General features: G+C 42.0%; 1 protein-coding gene and 1 pseudogene across 1 annotated transcript; one reads left to right on the top strand and one right to left on the bottom strand.

Annotated features, from left to right (window-relative positions):
* Positions 1 to 13,446: 13,446 nt before the first annotated feature.
* LOC102418495 (40S ribosomal protein S26-like) lies at positions 13,447 to 13,800 on the top strand. The gene has a single exon (XM_006081549.1). The coding sequence runs from the start codon at positions 13,447 to 13,449 to the stop codon at positions 13,798 to 13,800; it is 354 nt and encodes a 117-aa protein (XP_006081611.1).
* A 9,664-nt stretch (positions 13,801 to 23,464) lies between these two features.
* On the bottom strand, positions 23,465 to 23,740 carry LOC102418181 (annotated as a pseudogene).
* Between the last annotated feature and the right edge of the window lie 1,773 nt (positions 23,741 to 25,513).

Genomic DNA, 25,513 nt, shown 5'->3' with positions numbered 1-25,513 from the left:
AGGCCTTCATTCTGTGAGATACTTCTTGAATGATGTGCCTCTTGACACATCTCGAAGGGGTTTAGATTAGACAAAGTCTTGGCTGCGTTTATGGCCCCTTCTCCATTCATATTTCTAAAGAAGGTGATACTATCACATAGCTTGTAAGCAGCTCTCCTCATTACCAGCAGATGGATCGCAGACAACTTCTGCTTACATTTTCCCAAGTGGTAATATCCCTGATATATCTTAGCAGAAAGTCCCATGCTAAGCAGATCTGACCAAGGAAATCTGATGTTTGCAGCAAGAGGCGGCATTGTAATGCCACGTGTCAAAGGAAAGTCTGGGGAAAAGGATGAGTAGCTAAGATGAGAGCAGGAGAGCAGAGTGAATTTGGAAGGGAGGCACACTTACCTCTTAGGGTTTTTTTCTGTCTGGGCCTAAGAATTAAATTGACATAAGACAGACAGATCAATAGGAGAAAAGCATACAATATATTTAATACCTAAGGAAATGAAGACCCAAAGAAATGGGGAAATCTACTTGCTTTTATAGTATGTTAAACAAAGAGAGGCAGTTGTGGGAAAGTGACTAAACTATGTGGGGTGGCGAAAGGAAGCGAACAATTATTTTAACGTCCATTTGTATAGAATTTTATCAATCTCAACTTATCCTTGATGATAAGAACGTTGCTTTTCTGGTATAGGGAAGTCATCTTCACATGAGAATTCTATCTCCGGCTCTTATGAAAAAGAAGGAAGGTCAGAGTGTTTTTCTTGCATCTGCTGTTTTTCAAGTGCCTTTGCCTCAGAATAGTCACTATGCCAGAGCAGCATCTTCTGGGCTGGCGTCTTCTGAACTCCCTGACAATGCAGTATAAAGGGAGGCAGCGTAAGGTGGTAGCTAAGAGCACTAGGCTTCTGACTAACCTGGGTTTGAATCCTGGCTCTTCCACTTCCCAGCTGTGTCTCTGTGAGCAAATTCTTTACTCTATTCTTGGTGGCTTCATCTGAAAATAGAACTTACTTCATGGAGTTATTAAATGAGTTAATGGATATGAAACATTTGGCCCTATGCCTGGCACACAGTATGTGCTCAATAAATGTTAGCTGTTATTATTCACCCTTTCTTGGGACATGATAGTGGATCCCCTGGCTTAGCATGGGGCCTGGCCAATGAAGTTTTCATTTATCTATCTATCTATCTATCTATCTATCTATCTATCTATCTATCAGAGAGAGAGAGAGAGAGAGAGAGAGAGAGAGAGAGAGAGAGAAACATCAATGATAAGAGAGAATCATTGATTGACTGCCTCCTGCACGCCCCACACTGGGGATCCAGCCCACAACCCAGACGTGTACCCGACCGGGAATCGAACCGTGGTATTCTGGTTCATAGTTGGACATGCAACCACTGAGCCGCGCCAGCCCGGCGATTTTCATTCGTCCTTGACTGAGATTTCTCAACCATTTGGGCTGCTATGTTTTCCAGGAAAGTCGGCAAGAGGAGTAGACTGCCCTAACCTGCCATAGGACTTGGGTTCAACTTCCTAAAAGCAAGGTGGCTGGAAGGCAGGTGATGCACAGAGGTGAGGCACTCAGTCTCCTGCCCACTTCATGCTGCCATTTCAGAAGGGATTTTTCAGTTGATTAAAGAGAGGAGACACCAATTACATTCAGTTCTGCCTTATAGAGAGAAGACTTGCCAGGTCTTTGCAAGCCCAATCTCATCCCAGCACCCTCCTCCCTTTCCTCCCCCACCCCCAAGGCAGAACGCATGTATCTCTTTTTCTATCTCTTCAAAAGGAGGATGAATGACTCTCAGATAAATACACAAATGGCAAGAATAATTAAATCTGGCAGTGCTTGAAATAAATTCCTGGCCTGTTCCTGTTTTTCTACCCCCATGGGCCTGGGTCTCTCATTCCTGGCCTATGTAGAGTCCTTGAGCAGAAAGAAATAACAAACACTGGTGGTGCTAGTGGCGAAGTGCAGTCAACCATGCATATGAACTGCAGGGAAAGTGCCCCAGCTAGAGCCTCCAGGGCTGTCCTATGGGTTGGTGCAGCTGTCTAATAAAAGACCATTTTCGTAATCAGTGTTCAGTGAAAACGTATCATTTTCATTTATAGAAATAGTGAAGCCACCTGCTATTTAAAGGCCTCCTCCTCCTCTTCCTCACCCCAGGGCTGAATCTTCCAGCTCACCCCCTCAGCCAGCTGCGTCTTGTCAAAGTTCCAGTCTCCTCCTCCAGAAACATAAATCTCTCTGTCCACCCCATGTGCATTGCTTTTTATACTCTCTGTCTGGAGTCAGGGATTATGGCCTCACCCACCAAAATAGCTTCATTGAAAGTGGTCAGCTGAGGAGGAACTAGGTGTACCCTATCAAGTGAAGAGAAAATAGGTGACGGGTCTTCTTCAGAGTCCCAACTCACTGATTCACTCCCCACCCATTCCCACACAGCTCCGGCTGAGTCAAGCATGACAACTGAGAGGGCGGGGAGGTGAGAGGAAGAGAAGAAAATGCTGCTGCAAAGACAGGAGCCCAGGAGCCCAGAGTGAAAGGAAGGGCCTCAGAGCAAGCAGAAGGAAGAAAGCAAAACCAAAAGACAGATGCAATAAAACCTCAATTAGCCAGCCGGCTTGGGGAATAGGGCATTTTTGTTAGCAGAAATTTCTAGTTCCCTGTGCACAGAACCAAAATCTTTTTGTCTTAACCCTTGATTTAGAAAAGCTTTCCATATATGCTAGTTCAATCTTATCTCCATTACAGATGGAGAACGTGGGAACTTACAGGACCTTAAAGGGCAGCAGTCTAGAAGTGAATACCCATGTCTAGACTGGAGAGTGTACAAGGAAGGGTCCCAGCCTAGGTGAATTATATGAGGAACCCCTCTGCTTATCCTGAAAGCAAAATCTCTGATATAAACCTGCTTTTTGTCATGTTTTTGACTTACCTTTATTATGGATTGCTGAGAATTTTTGTTAAAATTTAACTATGTAGTATATCTGTATCCATTCTTGGGAACTCAACTTGAATATCACCTCCTCTGGGAAGCCTGATTACTCCTCCCTTTCTCCCCCTCAGGCCCTCCCCGTTATTTCACTCTTTGCTTAGCATACTGTGTTAAATAATTTGTTAACATGGGATACAGTGGCCAGGTGACTGATCCTACTTGTTGAGAAGCGAAACTCCAGGTCTTTGTCATGGGATAGTAGTAAGTCCAATTACTTGTGAACTCCCAGAAGGCAGAAAACAAGGTCTTTTTTACTATTAAACCCTAGCTCATGGCCAGAAATGAGGGAGGGGAGGAGGGAAGAGAAAAAGGAGGAGAGATTCTATAAACAGATAAGAAAGAAGATAGAGAAAGCATTTATAGACTTGGTGAGTTCATCTTAATTCTGAGACATTCCTTGTCTTGTTTCCTCGGATCTGTAAAACAAAGTGCCTCCAACCCTGTTTCTGAGATCTGTAACAACTCAGAAAGATGATATTCCTCTCTCTGTAAACTAATCCACTCTCTAAATGAACTGTAGGGGTGGGGGTGGAGTGGGGTGGAAGTTTAGGGGAAAAAACCAGTCAGCAGGTGTCAAGAGCCAAATAGACACAAGTTATCAACATAAGAAATGTCTAAACCCGAAGAAAATTTTTATAAGAGTTCATTTGAGCCAAACTGATGACATGTGTTAGAGAACAAGCTTTGGAGAAGAACCATTTTTGCAGCTTTTCATCTGAAATTAAGAAAGTTAAGAAAGGTTACATGGGGGGGGGGGGAAGCAAAGTGAGGATTGAATTACAAGATGGTCGACAAGATTATGAGCTCTCTAGAGGATGGTTAAGGCTTATTTCTAGGGTGTGTTAGCCTAGATACACAGAAACAATGGATAGGGCTTGCTTAAGGCAAAGATAAACCTTGTACTAAAAAGTTATGTTGGGGTTTGGGGGTAACTATGACTACCCTCCACGACCTACTCAGTTAGGAATTTATAATCAGATCACCCTATGAGGTTACTTTCCATTAAAGCCCCTTTTTGTCCACAGTGTCAGATCTATGGAAGTTGAATATGAAGATAGATTGGAGACCAACCAAGAGATAGATGGCCAACTCCACTTGACCTTGGCTGAGTCTGTAGGCCATAATAAAAAGTCACCCAAACAGTCCTTGTTGGGCCATGACCTGTTGCTGAGAATGGAAAACCAGGAGTAAAGCAAAAAGAGGGCAGGACCCTGGCCTTGTTTTCCATCATACCATCCTGGTTATGCCACGTCTCTGGGCTTAGAGACAGCTGCCTGCCCTCTGGCCCTTGGCCCATTAGCATGGGAGGTCCACGGAAGGAGCAGGCAGGGCTGATATCTGGGGGATTAGCTCCATCTGCCCTGAGCTCAGCAGAAATCTCTCATCTTTCCCTTCCCTGGTCCTTCTCCTGGTGCCTGACCCCCAGCAGGCCCTGCAGCCTCAAGCCTGCCTGGCCATGACATCAAGTTTAATTTAAGCTAGGGGCCTGGTGATCCTTTTAACAGCCCTCTGAGAAGCCATACATTTTGCTTTAAACAAACAAACCAATAGCCCTCTTACATTGTTGGGTTTTGTGTGTATGTATGTGTGTGGTGTGTGGGGTGTGTGTGTGTGTGCGCGCACACGCGCACGCTTTATTGACAAGGGAATGCATGGTGAAGACTTATTTAGAGGTTGTAACAATGTCCTTCTGGATTCAGTGTATGCCAACCTGGCAGACAACCTGCCCAGTATGTTTATGTGTATCAGTGATGTGTACAGAGCTTTACCCCATAATGAAATAGGAAGCATGCAGGACATTTCCTCAGCATGTCCTGCTACCTGTGGACTCCTGGGGGGGCAAGCCCAGTCCTTTTTTCTTCTGTATTCTCAGTATCTAGTCCAGAGCTTGCCAAAGGGTAGGTGCTCAACAGATGCTCCTTGAATGAATATAGTAATTCTATTTTCAGAATTCAATTATGACTGGATCAACTCTGGCCCATTGTCTCTTTGCTCCTTTATAGGGATGAGCTCATTGAATGTCTCTGTAGTCCCCAATAGCTCAGCTGTTACTCACCTCATGCCAGCAAGTCAGACACACAGGGTTCTGCCCCAGGCTCACTTGGACCTAATTTAATTCACTCCTTCCTCCCTCTTTATTGTCTTCCTTCTTCCTTCCTTCCCTCTCTCTCTTCCAGCTGGGTGACCAGTCATCTCTGTTCACCCAAGTCTGAGGGGTTTCTTAGGCCAGAGGACTTTAAATGCTAAAACTTGGGCAAGTTGGTCATTCTATTATCCTTTTCCCTTCCAGAAATAGTTAGTGAACTGTTATATGGGCCCACCCTGGACTGGACCCTGGGGACATCAGGAACAAGATAAAGCTTCTACTGTCAGCAATCTCACAGTCTAATGGTATGGAGACCCAATAGGCAAGATATTATAAAGTACTAAGGAGAGGCACCTCAGCTGGAGGGTGAGAGGGAGGATGAGGTGAGATTAGACTTTCTGCAGGATGTGACATCAAAGAGCATCAGAGTCAGAAAGTCTGATTAGGAGGGGTGGAGGGAGGGAGAGGAGGGTATAGGAGGGATAAAAGGTGATGGAAGGAGGCTTGACTTGGGGTGGTGAACACACAATACAGTGTACAGATGAGGTGTTGTGGACATGTGCACCTGAAACCCATATAATTTTGTTAACCAGTGTCACCCCAATTAATTAGATAAAAAGGAAAAGAAGAAGAAGAAAGTCTGATTAGTCAAATGCACCCAGTGCTGGTCAGGGAGACTAGACAGTATTTCCTGAAGGGATGGGAGATTACTCTACATCAGTACCCACTACCCAGGTGCTTGCCGTAGAGCAGAGATCGACAGAGACTGGCAATGTCATCTATGTGCACCACTGCTATACTGGGAAAACACAGACCAGGCTATGTCAGAATGTGTTGACTGGTTTTACCTGGGGTAACAGAGCTTACTACAGAGCCAAACTGCTTTTGCTCAGGAGTGAGGAAATGTTCATTGTACTTCCATCCCTGCTCATCAGCTTCAGCCCTCCCTTGTGTACTCTACATCCTTCTTTCCCACATTCAAAGCAAATATAAGCGTGGATCTTGGCCAGGTTACAAGTCAGGTGGTCATTTAAATTCCATTCTTATCATACCTCAAACCTTGATTGCCACCACATTTAGAACACAGAGCCTGAGGAAGCTGGAGTTGGGGGTCACTAGTGTCTTTGATGGTGCTGCGCAAAGGGGCCGAGGAGAAAGCAAAAGATAGTGAACTCCTTTCTGTAGTGAACATGTTCCTCCTTCAGTAGAGGAGGGTGCTCTCCCTCCAGGAGCTTCCCTTTAACTTTTCTCTCTCGCTCAGTTCCTTTACAATTTATTGTAGAACATCTTCCTACCACATGTTTTCACCTAGAGTCCACCTCAGTGTCAGGAGTCTGTTTTCATGGATTCAGTAATTCATTAATTATTGATGATTATGTATTCAATAACTAATACTGATCATTCATTAATAGTAGGATGATTAGTGGTATCATCCTACTACTATAAGGGAGAGAAAATCCTATACCAAAGGGGACAACACAGGTAGCTTCTTTCTCTTTCTGAAATATTTTCAGTTATGTTTGAAAGTGGAGGGACAATAAAAGAAAAGAGTATGTTGAAATCATTAGGAAATAGGTTTAGCCACCAAGACTAAAGCATAAAAGGATAGAATGAAAGCCCCCTACAGCCCTGGTGGAGTACTACCTCAAGGTTAAAGTGCCTTCTGATGAAAATAGCTCAAATTAGCTTTATGATGATGAGTTCAAGCATGATATTGATGATGAAGATAAAAAGGAAGAAGATGCTAACTGTAATGATGTGATCTGGGGTTCTGACCAAATGCTATATGTGAATTGACTTGGTTACTCAAAGTTTTGTACTGGAATGAACAATAATTTCATAACAATTGGCATCTTTGATTGATTGGTAACAGCTGTTTAAACTGAGTCAAGATGGATTCTGGGGTTGTATCCAGGATGATCTATTCTACAGACAATGCAGTGATCAATCAGTGATGTCAGAGGTAGCCAAGAAGGTGTGGGGGCGAGTATTTCAGATACTCACCATCTGCACAGCTGCCACTATGGTTTGTTTGCGTCTCTCCTCATTCCACAGGAGTTGAGTCACCAGAGCTACTTTATTTTGTATTGTGTTATTTATGAGAGCTCCATGACTGGTTGGTCACCCTTTATTGTTCTCCTAAACATCAGGCATACTGCTGGGCTTGTAGGCTGCCTTTCTCTAATACTTCAGAAGGGCAGGGAAAGTGGCTTTTCTAAGAGTAACCTTGCATCCCAGCACCCATCCTTCTCCCTGCTTCCTGTGGGAGCACAGACAGATTTGCAGTAACAGGGCTGATGTCATGATGATTTCAAGTGATTTGGCCCAGAGACAGCACCTACTCCCTGAACAATATCCATGAAAACTTAACACAGTAACTTGAGTGAGTCCCATTTTCCCCTGGTGTGATTTGCAGATGTTGGGATGGAAGCTCGCCAGGGCTGCCCTCTGAAATGGAATTTGTAGGAAGCAGCAGCTCTGGTCACCTGAACGCAAGCAAGGTTTCCAAAGAAATCGAAATAGCAGCTTAGGGAAGGAGCACAGAAAATGTACTTTATGCAAAGATTTAAAGTCACAGTATACCTGATGAACATGAATAATTTTCCCCTCTAACTATATTCACAAGTCCTGGCTCACGGGATTCACACAGTAACCCATGGGTATGGACTGTATGGATGTGGGCTGTGAGGGTGTGATCCTTCATTTTCTAGTTGAGAGAAGGGAGGGGGTGTGAGTGGCTTGCATCTCAGGTGACTGAGATGACTTGTGTCTTCTGGCTATTCCTAGGAAGTGCTCTCTCCACCTCATCCTGCCCTTATGAACTGGAGGTAGGCCACCTAAGTTATATTTTACATTCCAAGATTTTTTTAAGGTGGAAAAACTAAGGAGCAGAGGGCAGTGGAGACAAAAAGAAATGGGAAAGACACACCCAGAGTGCCACCTATGCCCACAAATTATTGGAGTAACAGCCCCAGAGTGTGGCTATTTATTTATTTATTTATTTATTTTGGAGAGTGTGGCTTTTTAGAATATAAAGGTGTGGTGATGTTTTCTGATATAAGCAGAAATATGGGTGGTACTTCTCCTGGGAACTGGGAACCTTGGGGATAAAATCTGGGCCAGCTCTGGCTGAAAACTAGGGGTATAAATGCCCCTAGTTCTGGAAGTTAAACATTCAGAACTAAGCAATTACTCTGGCGTCAGCTCTTTCTTTATAATAGTGAACAAAAATGATGGAAGATAACATAGATTACAAAGAGTAAGAAAACATGGCAAGAGAGACCCCAAAGTCCCAGCCCTTTAACAGCACATTGGAATCACCTGGGAAGCTCTAAACCCACGATGCCCAGGCTTCACCCCAAACCAGGTGGGACCCAAGCATCAATGCTTAAAGCCCCCAGGAGTTTCTAGTGTTTCTAACCATGGTCAAGAACCCTAGTTTAAGAGAGTGGTCCAAAAAGGCTGTCTTAGGAAAGGAAGATGCACCGAAAAAACATCCACGCCCGCGGCCCCCCCCCCCCCCCGCCGTTTTGCCTTAATTAATCTTTATTCTTAATGAAATATTTTGAGGGCTGGGAAAAGGGTACTAAGTCCCCCAATTCATTTGGTTTTGGCCTCACTGCCTCACACAGGAGCGATCACCTGAGGGAACACACTTGCTCTTATGAACCCCTCAGGCTGCCCTCTTCCGAAGAAAAACACAGGGACACTTGAAAGGACAGCCATACAGAGAGTCACAGCAATCGCCAGGGAAAAATCACCTCCCAAAGGCCTTCTCAAACTGAGTCCAGATAAGGAATTTCTCCCTTTGAAGCTGTGAGAATTCCTGGACAAGGTTTTGCTTGGCCATGTCCCCTGCTATTGCTGCTCCACCCCAGGACCCCTCAGAATCCCTGCCCTGCCCAGTCTGTTAGAGTGTCGGCTTCAGAGGGGCTCCTTCATACTCAGCTTTGCCTCCTATACAATATACAGTTTAGCACCTACCCAGCATGTAGTAGAAACTAAGCAAATGTTGGTGGAATGAGCAATTAGAATGTTGCTGGTGTTGTCGGGGACTTTATTGGTTAAATTCCCTACCACCTCAGAAAACCAGGTGTGTTGAAGGGTAAGTGGGAAAGCCCTCTGTGAATACAGGGCCCAGGGAGGCACTTCCACTCTCCTTCCATGGTCTTTCTGAATCAGGGCAAGGGGGAGGAGACATGACTAGAGCTCATCTAGAAGTGACATTTTAAATCATGACATTTGGAGACACTGGAGCAGAAAGGCTGAGGGTAGAAGGAGGTCAAATGGGTCTTATCTCATCCTTCAGGGTAGGGCCAACTCTTTGGGGTCATTTGAGGGGCCATAGCACCAGATGTCACTGCTTCCCAGAAAACATAGCTTATGATCAAGTGAGCTTTAATGATGCTGAAATCCTTTCTAGAAAGCCTGAGTCCTTCTGAAACTGGATGTCCAACTGGCCCGAGGACTGGGTATTTCTATTGGTGAGAAAGCTCTTATTTTTCCAAAGCAGAAGGTCCTGAGTAAGCGTTTGTAGCCCCTCTGGAACTTGGAAAACCTGCCACTTTCTGAATAAAGCATCCTGTAATTAAGAAACAATTACTTGGAAGTGTACGTCTCCATTGCTCAGTCTAAATTTCATTTTTTCCCCCCCCATAACATACAAAAAGTTTCCAGTCTGTCTCCCATGCTCTGTTGTTCTAAATTAATCATATTCTGAGATGGAGCTTGGAGCCTGGCTTGGCCTGCACTGTCAACGAGAGGATGCAGATATATTGGGTCAGGGCATTGCAGAGATAGGTCAGGGCGTTAGAAGCTTTGGCTGCTAGTGCTGGTGATTAGGTTAGAATCAATTGGACAAATGGGTTAGGGTTGGCTGAATGGGCTCATTTGCTCAAAGGGAAATAAAAGACGACTTTAATCATGACTAAGCTGCATGTCCCAGCCAGGCAACCCTCGTCATTGCCTAAGAGTGTCTGTTCTGGGAGCTTAGGCCCAGCTCTGCTGGACAGGTCTGTGCACCTGCCCTGGACCGGAATATGGTCAGAAAATGGAGGCCTAGGAAGACAAAATCCAGGACAACCTCTGTTGCTTCCCAAAGATTCCAGTTTTGTGACATGAAATGTACTTCTTGTTTAGACCAGGTAACTGCTGCAGCCCCATTTATGAACCTAGACACTTTCAAGCATGTCAAGTGGCTACCAAGATTATATATATATATTAGTCCAAGAGTTGGACTATGTTTGGATTGACCGCTACTTCTTAATTCTCTCTCACCTCCTAGGTGTGGCTGGCTGGCCCTTACCTTCCATCAATATTGAGTAAAGAAACCTTGCAGATGAGACCTTTGAGAAACAATCAATACTATTTATTCCTTCTGGTTGGGGAAATTTGGGAGGGCAAACTGATCTCCATAATCAAGAAGAGGTAGGACTTAGACCAAAGTTCCTCAAATCTGATTGCACCTTAGACTTGAATTGGGGGTGGAGGTGAGGGCAGGGGTTAGCAATATTAATGCCTGAGCTCTCCCCAGATATTTATCATTTAATTGTCTAGGGCAGTGGTTCTCAACCTTGGCTGCACATTAGAATCACCTGGGAATCTTTTTAAAATCCTGATTTCTGGGCCTAATCCTCCGGAAATTCTGTTTCTTTGTTATGGGTGGGGCCACAACATTAGTAACAAAGCAACAGAATTTCCGGAGGATGAGGCCCAGAAATCAGGATTTAAAAAAGATTCCCAGGTGATTCTAATGTGCAGCCAGGGTTGAGAACCACTGGTCTAGGGTGAGATTCAGGCATGAGTACCTAAAGCTCCTCAGGTGACAGTACTGTGTGGCCAGGGTTGACAAAGAACCTCTGATTTCAGCTAAAAGGAAATGTGTAGGTGTGCATATGTTTCTTATCTCTCTAGTTAGATAATAAACTCCTAGAGAGCAAGGACAGTGCCATATGTTTTGGCATCTTTTCCCTCAGAGTTTAATAGAATGCGTGCACTACACAGTGGGTTCTCATAAGTATTTAAATATGAATTCTTTTTTAAAAAAAAATATATTTTATTGATTTTTTTACAGAGAGGAAGGGAGAGGGATAGAGAGCTAGAAACATCGATGAGAGAGAAACATCAACCAGCTGCCTCCTGCACACCCCCTACTGGGGATGTGCCCGCAACCAAGGTACATGCCCTTGACCGGAATCGAACCCGGGACCCTTGAGTCCGCAGGCCGACGCTCTATCCACTGAGCCAAACCAGTTAGGGTTAAATATGAATTCTTGAATGATGGACAAGCAGTATAATCCCTTTAGAAATCTCATCCACCTGAGGCAGCAACTACCAGTTTAAACATGCTGCACTGCAGAGGCCCTTTTAGGGACAGATGAGCCACCTAGAACTGCACAATTCACTCAGCACCATTCTAACCACTTAAAAAATGTCTAGATGTAAAACCTCCTCAATAATTAAAGGTAGAAGGTGTCTAAGGTGGTTTTTCTCTCTTTTCTTTTTCGTTTGTTTGTTTGTCAAGTCTCTGATAAGAAAAAACAAAGTAGTTTTATTCTTAGACATATTGTTTCTGTAATTTGCTGGGGATGATTATGTCATTATCTAGTTTTCCTTAGAGAAATCAGACAAGACAGTAGTGTCACTTGTCTAAACACTTCCAAAAGCATCCTCTGCAATTATCCTCTGACACATCATTATGATTCAAGCACCTGACGGTCTGAGCATTTCATTCTGATAAAGAAAGAAACTAAGAAAATTATGGAAAAATAGAGAGGTAAGCAAGAAGACTATATCTAGAGAGGTTGGAACTAGAGTTTAGATTGAACCTTCCACTACAAGCCTTCTTTACTACATAGCACTGTTGTCTATGGATTGAATCTTTAAAATCAACCTAAAAGAAGCCTAGGGGAGCACTTTGGATTTTAAAAAGTAGCCAACACAACATGGAAAGATTATCCTATATAATAAAAGGCTAATATGCAAACTGACCAAACAGTGGAATGGCCGGTCACTATAACACATGCACTGATCACCAAGGGGCAGATACTCAATGCAGGAGCTGCCCCCTGGTGGTCAGTGCACTCCCACAGGGGGAGCTCCACTCCGCCAGAAGCCAGGCTCACAGCTGGCGAGCACAGCAGCGGTGGCGGAAGTGCTAAGAATGTCCAACTGCCAGCTTAGGACATCCCCGGGGCTCCCAGACTGCAAAAGGATGTAGCCCGGGCTGAGGAACACCTCCTCCCCCCAAGTGCATGCATTTCGTGTACCGGGCCTCTAGTGAATCAATAATTTAATTAGGAGACTAGATAGAGCTTCACAATTAAGTGCTTACAATTATTGTAAAAAGTAGATTTCTTGCCTTTCTTTCCTTTGTTCCTTTCTCACTCTCCTCCCCTCCTTCCCTTTCTTCTAATAAATACTAATTGAGCTAAAAAGAAAATCTCACAGTCTTCACATTCCCTCCAAGAGGTGATGACTTCATAGGGCAGGCAGAAATGGCAGCAGCAGCCCTGACAAAGAGTGGGTGTGAGGAGCCCAAAGGGAAGGAGCTTGGAGGAAAGGCTGCACTCCCAGAGGGGAAGGGAAGGGTCATCAATGCACCCAGAACTCGTTCTTGGAGTCTGGAAGGACATCTAAGGTCAGCTCGTCCAGAGCTGCTCATGGGATCCTTAGCCAATCAGTGATTGTGTGACCTTTCTTAAGTATCTGCTGTCATTCCATGGCCAGATAGCTCTGACACCCTTAAGACAAGCAACAAAGTCTGTGTCAGTCAGTATCAACCAGACTCCCTAAAGAGGCACAAAATGGACAATTGGGCCAAAGCAAAAAAAGTAATTTAATTGCTCATAAAACTGAGATGTCTAGGGTATAGGTCTGGCTTCTGGCAAGGCTGGGTGGAGGGATTCAAATGACACCATCAGGAATATTCTGCCCTCTCTCATCTTTGCTTCCTTCAGGCAGGCATGATAGCCACCTGCAGCTCAAAGATCCTATCAGCTCAGCAACCCAAGAAGAGACAATCTCTCCTGTTAGTCTTGGACAATGCTCATTAGCCCATCTTGGGTCAGGGCTGATCCACAAACTAAGAGAGAAGAAATAATTAAGGAAAACTCCAAGGTTTCAGACTGGAGACACCACAAATTAAGAGATTCCGAAAGAGCACTGGATTTGGAAAACAGAGAAATTGGAAAGGCAGACTTTGGTCTTAGATAAGTCAGAGGTATGGGTGTGACTCTAATGAGGGGTGAGCTGTGAGCTATAAAACATTCTGCAAGTGAAATTTATATTATTAGCACAGGTTCAGGTATGAGATAGGAGAAAACAAGAAACCAGTGACGCTCTCTTGGGTCCTCATTTCCAAGATGACCAAGAAAAGAAGGAATAACGGTCGTGCCAGAAAAGGCCAAGGCCATGCGCAGCCTATTCATTGCACCAACTGTGCCCAGTGCATGCCCAAGGACAAGGTCATTAAGAAGTTTGTCTTTCAAAAGATAGTAGAGGCCGCAGCCAGTAGGGACATCTCCGAAGCGAGTGTCTTTGGTGCCTATGTACTTCCCAAGCTGTATGTGAAGCTACATTACTGTGTGAGCTGTGCCGTTCACAGCAAGGTAGTCAGGAAGCATTCTCGTGAAACCTGGAAGGACCGAACACCCCCACCCCGATTTAGACCTGCGGGTGCTGCCCCATGGGCTTTGTCCTGTGGTATTGAACAGTAAGGAGCTAAGTCCTTAAGGAGTGAAGAAAAGTTCTCTGGGGGGGAAATAAATGGAAATTGTAATTTTAAAAAAAGAAAGAAAGAAAGAAACCAGTGAAGGAGAAAGAGAATGTGTGAGGGAAATGGATCACAAAAATTACAAGTAGTCAGTATTTTTTCAAGTGATAAAAAAAACTCTGTTTATATTGGTTTATTTATTTTTTAAATTAAAAATTAATATTTTGACTCATATAACAGGGTAGTCCAGGTTCAGATGCATTTGGGGTCTCAAAGGCTTTGGGATTTGTTTATTCTTTCATCTTATTCGGCTTCCCTAGGTTGGCTCAGGAACCTTCTTCCTGAGTTCCATTCTATCTTCTCCATCAGGAGGAACAATTCTCCCCCCCCACACACACACATACTTCCAATGAAGGAATCTGAGTTCATCTGACAGACTCTGTTTGGTGTAGCTACCATTATTTGCTCATTTTAAAGCTGATATCTGGAGGCAACAGATGTTTAGATAAGTCAATACCCATCTCTGGAGTTAGGCATCCAAACCATATGGACTGATAATGAGTGATAATGAGAGAAAGGTGGTTTCCTAGGGGAAAATGGGGTGCTGTTCACAGAAGAAGGTGAAATGGATACAGCAAGAACATTAACTATCCATAGAAACCCAGGGAAGAATGTTAAGTAGGTTAATAGTCAACACTGTCACATGACCCAGAGGTTGATGAGAATGAGATGGGCGTGAATGGGCACCTGTGGCTTAGTCATTTATTTCTTTAAAGATCAGAAAAATGGGAGGAAAACACATTTTAGTGGGTGAAGAGGTGAGTGGGGGTAGAAACACCATAAAGACAGGGATTTGATATTTTAAAGAAGTCTCTCAGTGAAAGGAAGCAGAGAGAATACTCTAACCCAAATCCTACAATTACTGAGTTCTAGGCACTGAGGGCACAGAGATGAATAGTTCACCTCAAAGAAGCTTAAAGCTTGGAAGGGGAAGAGAGAATTGTCAATGAATACTATTCTACAGAGAAGGAATACTTAATGATTTCAAGGTTGCATAATGGGAAGATATACCAGTGACAGCCTGATATTAGGTCAGAGCTATCCTACAAGAATGTAATGAGCCCTAGCCGGTTTGGCTCGGTGGATAGAGCGTCAGCCTGTGGACTGAAGGGTCCCAGGTTCGGTTCCGGTCAAGGGCATGTACCTTGGTTGCGGGCACATCCCCAGTAGGGGATGTGCAGGAGGCAGCTGATCGATGTTTCTCTCTCATCAATGTTTCTAACTCTCTCTCTCCCTTCCTCTCTGTAAAAAATCAATAAAATGTGTATTTTTTTTAAAAAAGAATGTAATGAAATCTACTCAAGGGTACATGGGAAGTGGTGCCTGAGCTGGGTTTTGTGGGATGAATAGGAGTTTGCTTTATGAAGCAAAATGGGGAAAAGAGAGGTAGGCAAAGGCAAACATTCTATAGGAGGCTCATGAGTGCATATTGCTGGTGTATAAAGTGCAGGGGTGTGGAAAGGACAAGTGGAGAAGGGCCTGTGTGATATCCCCAGGGGTTGGGCTTTGTCCTGCGGTATTGGGCAGTAGGCAGTGAAAGATTTTCGGCCAGAGCAAGACATACCAGATTAACATGTTAGAAGACTCTCTCTGGAGTCAGTCTGAAGAGGGACCTGTGTGGATACAGATGGGCCAGTTCATGGGAAGAAGTGATAGTGTTCAGCACAAAAACAGGGACCGAGAAGAGGGGATTCCTGGAGTGGAAGGTTCATCAGTAGCAGGGAAAACTCATAAAACTGGTGATTGCTGGATAGGGAGAAAGAGGAAGCTCTGAAGGCAGGAGCTGGGGCTCTGGAAGGAGGAAATGAGCCCTGGAGAGGGCGATACCCAGAGGGACGTGCAGGTGGGGAAGTAATAATGGGAGGAAAGGTCCCCAGAGAGGCAGGGAGAGGGGCTACAGACACTGGTGGCAGCTGAGACAGGCTGAGCACTGTGTGTGTGTGTGTGTGTGTGTGTGTGTGTGTGTGTGTGTGTGTAGGGGGAGGAGGGGGGCGGAAGAGAAGATGGAGAATGTGGATAAGAACCCAAAGCGTTATTGAGGAGGGCGAGAACAGTTGGAGAGCTCTAATTTTCTGTTAAGATTGCAGTGAGATCACCTGTTGGGAGTGAGTGGGCCTCAGATTTCCCCGTGGGGAAAACAGGGTAGTAACAGAACCAATCAATCACTGAGTCATGCCACCTGGCCCTCCTGGTGCCATTTGCCTTATCTAGGTCCTCATTAACTCAGCCACGCTGTGCAGGCCCCGGAAGTGGAGTGCGGTCAGACCTCCATCCCCCAGGAACTTCTCAGACTTTCACCCACAGGCATCTAATTCGGGAGGCCTGCGGTGAGACCCCGTAGGACCCTTCATATAGGAGGTTCTGAAATGCATCCTAACCACCTGCCCTCCTCCCCCATCCTCTCAACTCCTCCCCTCCCCCAGCACACACACAGCTGAAGTACAGAGGACTGGGTCCTGGAATTTGCGATGACGTGGGAGAAGATGAGGTGGAATCGTTTGCAGAAACCGGGTGGGTGTCAAGTGACTCAGGAAAGGAGGACACGGAGAGCAGGCGGCTGTGCCAGCAGCTCCGGGAAAGCGTGGGGGCTCCTATTCTTACACCCAGGGGATATGCCTCCCCCAACCACACAAGAGTGCAGTGGCCACACAAGAGACCCAAATCTGTAAAAGCTGAGCACAACGGAAGATAACCAGACTTTTCTGACACTTCATGGTAATTCTTCTAAAGGCAAGGAATGAAAATGGAGAGAAAAACAAATAATAATTAAAAAGACTATGGATAATAGAAAGGCACTGGGCGATATCTCCAAAAGTTGCAGCAGTTGTGTGAAGCACTGTCCTCTGCTGGTTACAGTGGGACCTGCAGCTTTATGGCAACAGCATCCTTGACTTCTTGACTGCAACCTGGAGAGAGGACAGGTGAGTGAATGGGGCTTCTGAGTAACTGTAGGTCACTCAATGACTATCATTAACTACACACCATGGCTCTTCAGATAGAAGCTGAGCCTAAAACTTTGGATTTGCATATTTGCTAGGTAATGATGATCAGGTTAAGACACAAACTATTTAGGAAAAACACTGAAGCCCTGAAAAAGTTTCCTTGGAAAGTATTTTGATGTGCATTTAATGGCCACAGTCACCTGGAGATAAGCTGCAGAGGTAGAAATTTTTTCCTGGGATAAAGGAATAAACTTTCAAAAAAATTTGGTAATTCTATGCTGTTAATAATAATGGCCAACGTTTTATTGAACATTTGTCATTATTGGCACCTTGTATGCATTATATCCATTAACTCTCACAATAACCCAATAAAGCAGTAAGTATTATCAGGAATAAGGCAATAACTATTATCTAATTTATCCTAGAATCATTGTGCATCCTCCTAGTTAAGGTTGTGCCCAATGCTTTATCACATAGACCAAAAGTGTTTATTTCATGTAATGGTTCCACGGAGGTGTTTCTTGTGACTGGGTGCCTCTCTTTCTCCCTGTGCTGATTCAGGCACTCAGGCTCCTTCTGGCCTGTGGCTCTCTATTAACAGGCACTGGTCCTTTTTATACACATCTAGCCTGTCAGAAGAAAAGAGCAAGGAGAAAGCACTCTTGCTTCTTAAAAGCTGTGGCTCATCTGCCAATGGCAAGAACTAGACCAGTGATGGCGAACCTTTAGAGCTCGGCGTGTCAGCATTTTGAAAAACCCTAACTTAACTCTGGTGCCGTGTCACATATAGAAATTTTTTGATATTTGCAACCATAGTAAAACAAAGACTTATATTTTTTATATTTATTTTATATATTTAAATGCCATTTAACAAAGAAAAATCAACCAAAAAAGTGAGTTCACGTGTCACCTCTGACACGCGTGTCATAGGTTCGCCATCACTGAACTAGACCATTGGCCACAGTTAGGGCTAAGGGGGAAGGGAGTATTGTTTCTGTCTGGCCAGTCTGCACCATGGGAGGGAGAGCAAGGATTTCAGTGGTCAACTGGCCATCTCTTCCCTCCCTCTAGTAAGTATGAAGGATGGTTCACTGACTGCCTTCAAGGAGGATGAAGGCAGCTGATCACTTCCCCCATTGAGCACCGCCTCAAGATCCTGAGGCTGGGTTTTTTTTTGTTGTTTGTTTGTTTTTTTAATGTATTTATGTATTTCTTTATTTATTTTTGTTAATGCTCACCCGAGGATATTTTTCCATTGGTTTTTATTTTTTTAAATTTCTTTATTGATTACGTTATCACATATGTGTCCTTATCCCCACATTACCCCCTCACCCCCTCCACTCATGCCCTTACCCCCCTGTTGTTTGTGTCCACTGGTTAGGCATTGATCAGACTGTCAAACCTCAGAGGCTGGGGTTTTTGACAATAAAACATTTGTGTGGCACTTTTCCTGTTGACAAAGCACATTCCCTATTTATTATCTCATTTAATCCCCATAACTCCTTGTGAGGTGGGTTAATTACCTTTATTTCCCAGATAAGAAAACGAAGGCTAAGCATCAGGTGGCTTGCCCAAATTCCCACAGTTGGGACTCAAGGTATTGTGATTGCCAGATCCTAGAAATAGTGGCAGCTGCTAAGCTTAGGAGGAGCTTGATCAATCAATCAATGAACTTGTATGCATTTATGCATAACCCATGGACACAGACAATAGGTTGGTGAAGGCCTCAGGTGGGGGGCAGCGGGGGGCCAGAAGAGATCAATGGGGGAAAAAAGCAGACATATGTAATACTTTCAACAATAAAGATCTATATATGTAAAAGCCTAAGTGACCATCTGACCGTTCAACCATTAGATCGTCAGCTATGACATGCAATGACCAACAGGGGGCAGATACTCAATGCACAGGCATGGAAACATGGAACAGATTGATGAATCTCAGAGGAAAGGGGGAGAGGGCAGGACAGGAAGAAATTAACCAAAGATCTTATATGCATATTAGAGGCCCAGTGCGTGGGGTCCCTAGGCCTAGCCTGCGGGGATCTAGCCAAAACCGACATCCCCCGAAGGGTCCCGGATTGTGAGAGGGTGCAGGCCAGGCCGAGGGACCCCATCGGTGCATGAATCCGGGCCTCTAGTTTAATATTAAAAAAAAAGATAGTTTATGGTGAGAGGAGAGGAGTGGTCAGAAATGTGAGCATAAACAGATGATGCAACCCATGGTATGAATAGACATTATTCATTAAAGAGGGACCCTGGTGATTATTTGTCCAATTACTGCCAGGAATTCTAAAATTAGAAAAGGCTGGTAGTGGGAGAGAAAGGAGGCAGCAAGTGAGGAGTGGCAAATAGAGGCTGTTGGAGAGATAACAAGGTTCTAAAATTTTATCTTTATTTTCTACCTTTACCAAATGTCACAGAACAAATAAAACAATTTACATTGAAGATTTTATTTACCCTTGATAATTCTATCATGTTCTTGATTGTTGTAGATTTTTCCTCCTGGGAGTTTGAATCTTCACTTCCCTCCCGCCCCCCAACCCCCAGCCTCCTTTGAGTTTTATCGAGTCTCTGATAACAATCTAGTAATAAGGAGGAGCTAGCTCTATGTAAATTTCACCAAGCCTTCATTCTGTGCTAGTTTTACCATTTAAAGATTTTTAAAAATATATTTTAAAAAATAGATGTGAAATGTTAAAATATATAAAACAGAAAAATAATATACAAACATACAGATACTCAACTAAATTAAAATAGTAGCTATTTCCAGATGTCTTTCTGTTATTGATTTCTAGGTTGATTTCATTTTGTTCAGAGAATAGAGTTTGATTCCAATTATTTTACATTTGGTAAGGTTTGTTAAAGGCACAGATTATGGTCCAACTTGGTAAATGTTCCATGTGCACTTGAAAAGAAGTGTATTCTGCTATTGTGGGTAAAGTGTCCTATATGAATATAGTTCAGGTCAAGTCTATTCATAGTGTTGCTCAGGTCTTCTGCATGCTTGCTGTTTTTCTGTCTTCTTGTTCTGTTAACACTTGTTACTGAGAGAAAGTGTTGAAATCTCTAGCAAAACTGTGGATTTATCTATTTTTCCTACATATTTTGCTACATGTTTTGCAATTCTGTTGTTGGGTCATACACATTTAAGATTATTTTATCTTCTTGGTGAATTGAGTCCTTTGTTATTATGAAATGTCTGTCTTTATCTCGGAAATATTTCTTGCCCTGAAATCTTTATCTGATCATAATGTAGCCACTTGAGTATGGTATATTTTTCTCCATCATTTTACTTGTAACCTACCTCTGTGTTTACATTAAAGTGGATTTCTGTATTTTTTAATTGAATTTATTGGGGGGGGGACATTGGCTAAAAATGTTATATAGGTTTCAGGTGTATAATTCTATAAGACATCATCTGTATATTGTATTTTGTGTTCACCACCCCAAGTCAGTCTCCTTCCATCACCAATTATCCCGCCCTGTACCGTCTTCTACCTCCCCCCAACCTTCTTTTCCTTCTGGTAATCACTGTACCATTGTCTGTGTCTATGAGTTTTTTGTTTGTTTGTTTGCTTTGCTTAATCCCTTCCCTTTTTCACCCAGCCCCACAACCCTCCTTCTCTCTGAAAGCTGTCAGTCTGTTTCTATTTTGTTCATTAGATTCCACATATGAGTGAAATCATATAGTATTTATCTTTCTCTGACTGGCTTATTTCACTTAGCATAATGCTCTTCAGGTCCATCCATGTTGTCACAAACGGTAAGATTTCCTTTTTTCCCCCCCACAGTTGAGTAGTATTCCCTTGTGTAAATATACCATAGCTTTTTTATCCACTTGTCTATTGATGGGCACTTGGGTTGCTTCCAAATCTTGGCTATTGTAAATAACGCTGAAATGAACATAGGGGTGCATATATTTTTTCAAATTAGTGTTTTGGGTTTCTTCGGATATATTCCCAGAAATGAAATCACTGGGTCATAAGGCAGTTCTATTTTTAATTTTTTAAGGAAACTCCATACTGCTTTCCACAGTGGCTGCATCAGTCTGCACTCCCACCAACAGTGCACAAGAGTTCCCTTTTCTCCATTATGCTCATCGACATTTGTTTGTTGATTTATTGATGATAGCCATTCTGACAGGTGTGAGGTTATATCTCATTGTGGTTTTTAATTTGCATTTATCTGATGATTAGTGACGTTGAACTTTTTTTCATATGTCTATTGGCTATCTATATGATCTCCTTGGAGAATTCTACTCAGGTCCTTTGTCCAATTTTTAATTGAATTGTTTGTTTTTTGGGGGTTGAGTTTTATAAGTTCTTTATAAATTTTGAATATTAATCCCTTATCAGATCATTGGTGAATATGTTCTCCCATTCAGTGGGTTGTCTTCTCATTTTGTTGGATGATTTCCTTTGCTGTGCAAAAACTTTTTAGTTTGATGTAGTCCCATATGTTTATTTTTTCTTTTGTTTCCCTTGCCTGAGGTCTCCGAGACATATACATCCCACAATTAATAATGTGCTGTATCTTCATAACCTTTTAATTCAAAATACAGGGTGGGGTAAAAAAAAGGTTTATAGTTGTGAGTATGCAAAACACAGAATTTATTCTTTTTAAAAAACATTGATTTTAGAGAAAGAGGAAGAGAGAAACATCAATTTGTTGTTCTGCATATCTTTTATGCATTCATTGGTTGTTTCTTTATGTGCCCTGACCAGGGATCAAACCCACAACCTTGGAATATTGGGACGATGCTCTAATCAAATGAGCTTCCATGCCAGGGCCCAGAGTTTATTCTTGTATTTTTTTTTTTTTTTAGTTATTGTACTATTTTCCATATGAATAACTGTAACTTAGTTTTGCCCCACCCTGTATTTTCTCATTTTCCCTATGACTTCTTCCTTGACCCATGGACGAATTAGAAATACATTGTTCAATTATTTAGACTCTCTCCATATCATTTTTGGTTATTGATTTCTAATTTAATTCTGATGTGGTTACAGGACATATTGAGTATAACTTGAATCCTATTAAAGGCATTGAGACTTGTTTTATGGCCCAGTGCCATTGTCTGTGTGGATTATGTATGTGCATTTGCAAAGATGTTATTCTGCTGTTTTGGGGTGTGATGTTCTATAACCATTAATTAGAGCAAGTATGATTCAAATCTTCTATATCTCTTCTGATTTTCTAATTACTTATTCTATCAGTTACTGGAAAAAGCATTGAAATTTTGTATTTCTTCTTTCAATTTTGTTAGTTTTTGCTCTATGTGTTTTGTAACTGTTTTTAAATATATAAATATGTAGAATTATGTCTTCTTAATAAATTGATCACTTTATTATTACAAAATGTCTTTTTTATCTTTGATAATAATCACTGTCTTTAAATCTATTTAATCTGATATAAATATAGTCATCCCGGTTTCCTTATGACCATTGTTTGCCTAGTACCGTGGTTGGCAAACCTCGGCTCGCGAGCCACATGCGGCTCTTTGGCCCCTTGAGTGTGGCTCTTCCACAAAATACCACATGCAGGCGCGCACATACAGTGCGATTGAAACTTCGTGGCCCATGCGCAGAAGTCGGTATTTTGTGGAAGAGCCACACTCAAGGGGCCAAAGAGCCGCATGTAGCTCGTGAGCCGCGGTTTGCCGAGCCTCAGTTTGCCGACCACTGGCCCAGTATATCTTTTCCCATTCCAGCCTTTAACTTCTCTCCATTTTTTATATTTAAAGTGGGTTTTCTTTCAGATAACACTTGTTAGGTTTATCTAGTTTGCCAACCTTGGCCTTTTATTTTGAGTGTTTGACAATTTATATTTAATGTAATTATTGATATAATTAGCTTTAAATATAATAGGTTCCTATTTGTCCCAATTGATCTTTGTTCCTTCTTTATATCTTTTTCTGCCCTGTTTTGGATTTGAGTATTTTTATACTCTATCATTTTTCCTCTATTGGCATATTGACTATCACTCTTCTTTTATTAACACTGATTGTTATAGGGTCCACAATTACCATCCTTAACTTATCACAACCTATCTTCAAATATTATACCACTTTGCACTGGGATATTTCTACTTCTCCATTACATCTTTTGTATTACCATTGTCATACATTTTAGCTCTGCATATGTTGTAAATCCCACAATACATTGTTATTATTTTTGCTTTAAACAATTAAATGACTTTTTGAAGAAATTTAAAAATTAGAAATAAGTAATTTATATTTAATAACTTCATATTAAATATTTATCATTTTTAGTTTTCTTTATTCCTTTGTACAGATCCAAGTTTCTATCTGATATTATTCCTTTCAGCTTCAAACATATCCTCTTTCATTTCCTTTAGTGCCAGTCTGATGACCATAAATTTACCTATCTTTTGTTTACCTGAAAATGTTTTTATTTTTGTCTTTACTTTTGAAGAACGGTTTTGTTAGTTATAGATTCTAGATTAATAGTTTTTTCTTTCAGCGCTTTAAAGATGTCACTTCTTTTGTGTTTTGGTTTCCATTGTGTGTGTTTTTTTCAAGTTTCAAATATTCATTAATCAGTGTAAACCCAAACACTATACACCAACATGATTTCATGCATTTGGAGGGGAAATATTTCCTGATTAAGTGGAAAATTGTGCAAATGGCTTCTAGAAGACCTTCATTCTAAGCAGCTTTATAGTGAAACATTTCATTTAGAAGTGGACTTTCTTTCTTACATTCACTGTAATCTACATTCACCAAGTAGAACTTGTATTGGTCATTGGGACCCAGTTTGTTCTAGGGTTCTGGGCTATTCTTTCTGTCCCAACAGACATGTGGATTGAACAATGCCAGGCGCAAAACTTACAGGTCTGCCCCAGTACCTGTGGTTCCAATAAATACAAAGAGAGGGATGGAGCTTGGATGCTTCTTGGCCTGACTGAGGATCTGGCAGAGCATGGTTGTGGTGGAGGGCCTCGAAGCAGAGAAAAGCAAAACTGCACAGCCCGGGAGCAGGTAGTCGGTACCTTGGTTTCCATTGTTTCTAATGAGAGATCAATAGAATTTCTATCTTTGTTCCCCTATAAGTAATGTGTTTGTTTTGTTTTGTTCTGAATGCTTTTAAGATTTCATCTTTGTTACTTGTGTCCAGCAATTTGATTATGCTTTTGTGTGGTTTGTCTTTGTTTTGCTGAACTTCCTGAATCTGTGGGTATATAGTTTTCATCCAATTGTGGAAAAATTCTAGCCACTATTTTTTCTATTTCTGAAAAATAAATGCACAGAATAGATTAACTTAGGAGTAAAATTTTTTTTAGTGTCACGTCTTTCTATGCATGAGTAGAGTTTGTCTTTACATTTTTCCAAGTCTTCTTTTGCATCTCTAAGTAGCTTTTAAAAGTTTTCTTCATATAGATCTTAAATATTTCTTGTTACATTTATTTCTAGGTATTTTATATTTTTGTTGTGGCTTTTATGAATTAGGTTCTGTTGTCATATATTGTAAGTGGTTATTGCTTTTGTATATATAGGAAGACCATTGATTTTTCTATATTAAGCTTGCCCTAACCACCTTACTGTGTACCATTAATGTTTCCCATTCATTTGCTTATATTTTTTAGGTGTATATAATATCAGAAAATGTGGCTTTCTTGAATTTGCATGTTCCTTTTTCATTATATCCTGATATTGCTTTATGTCTTTTATTTTTCCTCCTTTTGAATACTTTAAACATATTCATTTTAAAACTTTTCCATATTATTCCATTCTATAGTTTATGGGATATGAACATTCCCAACTATTTCATCTGCTGACATATCTCAAGATAGTTCCTTTCCTCATGCAATTAGACATGTTTAGCATGAGCTCATCTTCAGCAGATGGTTTCCTGCAGAGCCTGATGAGCCAGCAGTGAGGCAGGCATCTGTGTCACTTGGTTCACATTTGCCCTTGTGGGGTCCATTCTTGGATACTTTTTATGGTTTTGTGTGTGTTTTTGCTGTAACTTCCTTCAGTTATGGTTTGGAGAAATTTTGACTAACACCCACACAATCTCACAATTTTGGAAATTTGGTTTCTGGAGGTCTATTCTTTCATCACCCACAATGCTGGGCAGATGGTCAGCTTCCTGCTGCTCCTAAGACCAGTGGGCCGAGTTTTCTAGTGCTTATTCCATAACAAGAAAAGCCCATTTTGGCTTTTAGCTTTGTTCAAAGAGGTCAGTTTCTGTTTCTTATTACTTGGCAGCCTGTGGATGAATTCTTTTCTGTGGATCTTAAAACTCACCTTCTGTGCCAGCACCTGTTTCTGATATCCCTCCGAACCATTTGCTTTTAGCACCTGCTCAACTTTTTGGGTTTGAGTTCCTACTTCTTTCCTGGGACCTAGAAATTTTCCCTGGTTGGTTTGAGTTTGGCTATGAAATGACATAATGTATCTATAATTCTATTCTAACATGTAATAGTTGCCCAAGAGAGGACTATTTTTGTGACAGTTGTTATTGTTGTTTTTGGTAATATACTATTATGTAATCTTACCATTTTTTTCCGAGAGAAAAGTGTTAGTAAACTCAAATGACAAGCACTTGTTTTTCTATCATCTAGTGCTGTAATTTGGCTTCCAAAAATTAAGTAATGATACTTGGTGTAACGGTTTTGCCAGCCAGATGACCTATACACTCTATTACAAATGAATGAGACTAAATTTTATGATCTGTGGAGTCTGCCTTGTTGC

Source organism: Myotis lucifugus, unplaced genomic scaffold, assembly GCF_000147115.1.
Source record: "Myotis lucifugus unplaced genomic scaffold, Myoluc2.0 scaffold_0, whole genome shotgun sequence".
Taxonomy (NCBI): domain Eukaryota; kingdom Metazoa; phylum Chordata; class Mammalia; order Chiroptera; family Vespertilionidae; genus Myotis; species Myotis lucifugus.
Note: the sequence above shows the minus strand (reverse complement) of the source record. Positions and strands in the feature narration are given on the sequence as shown.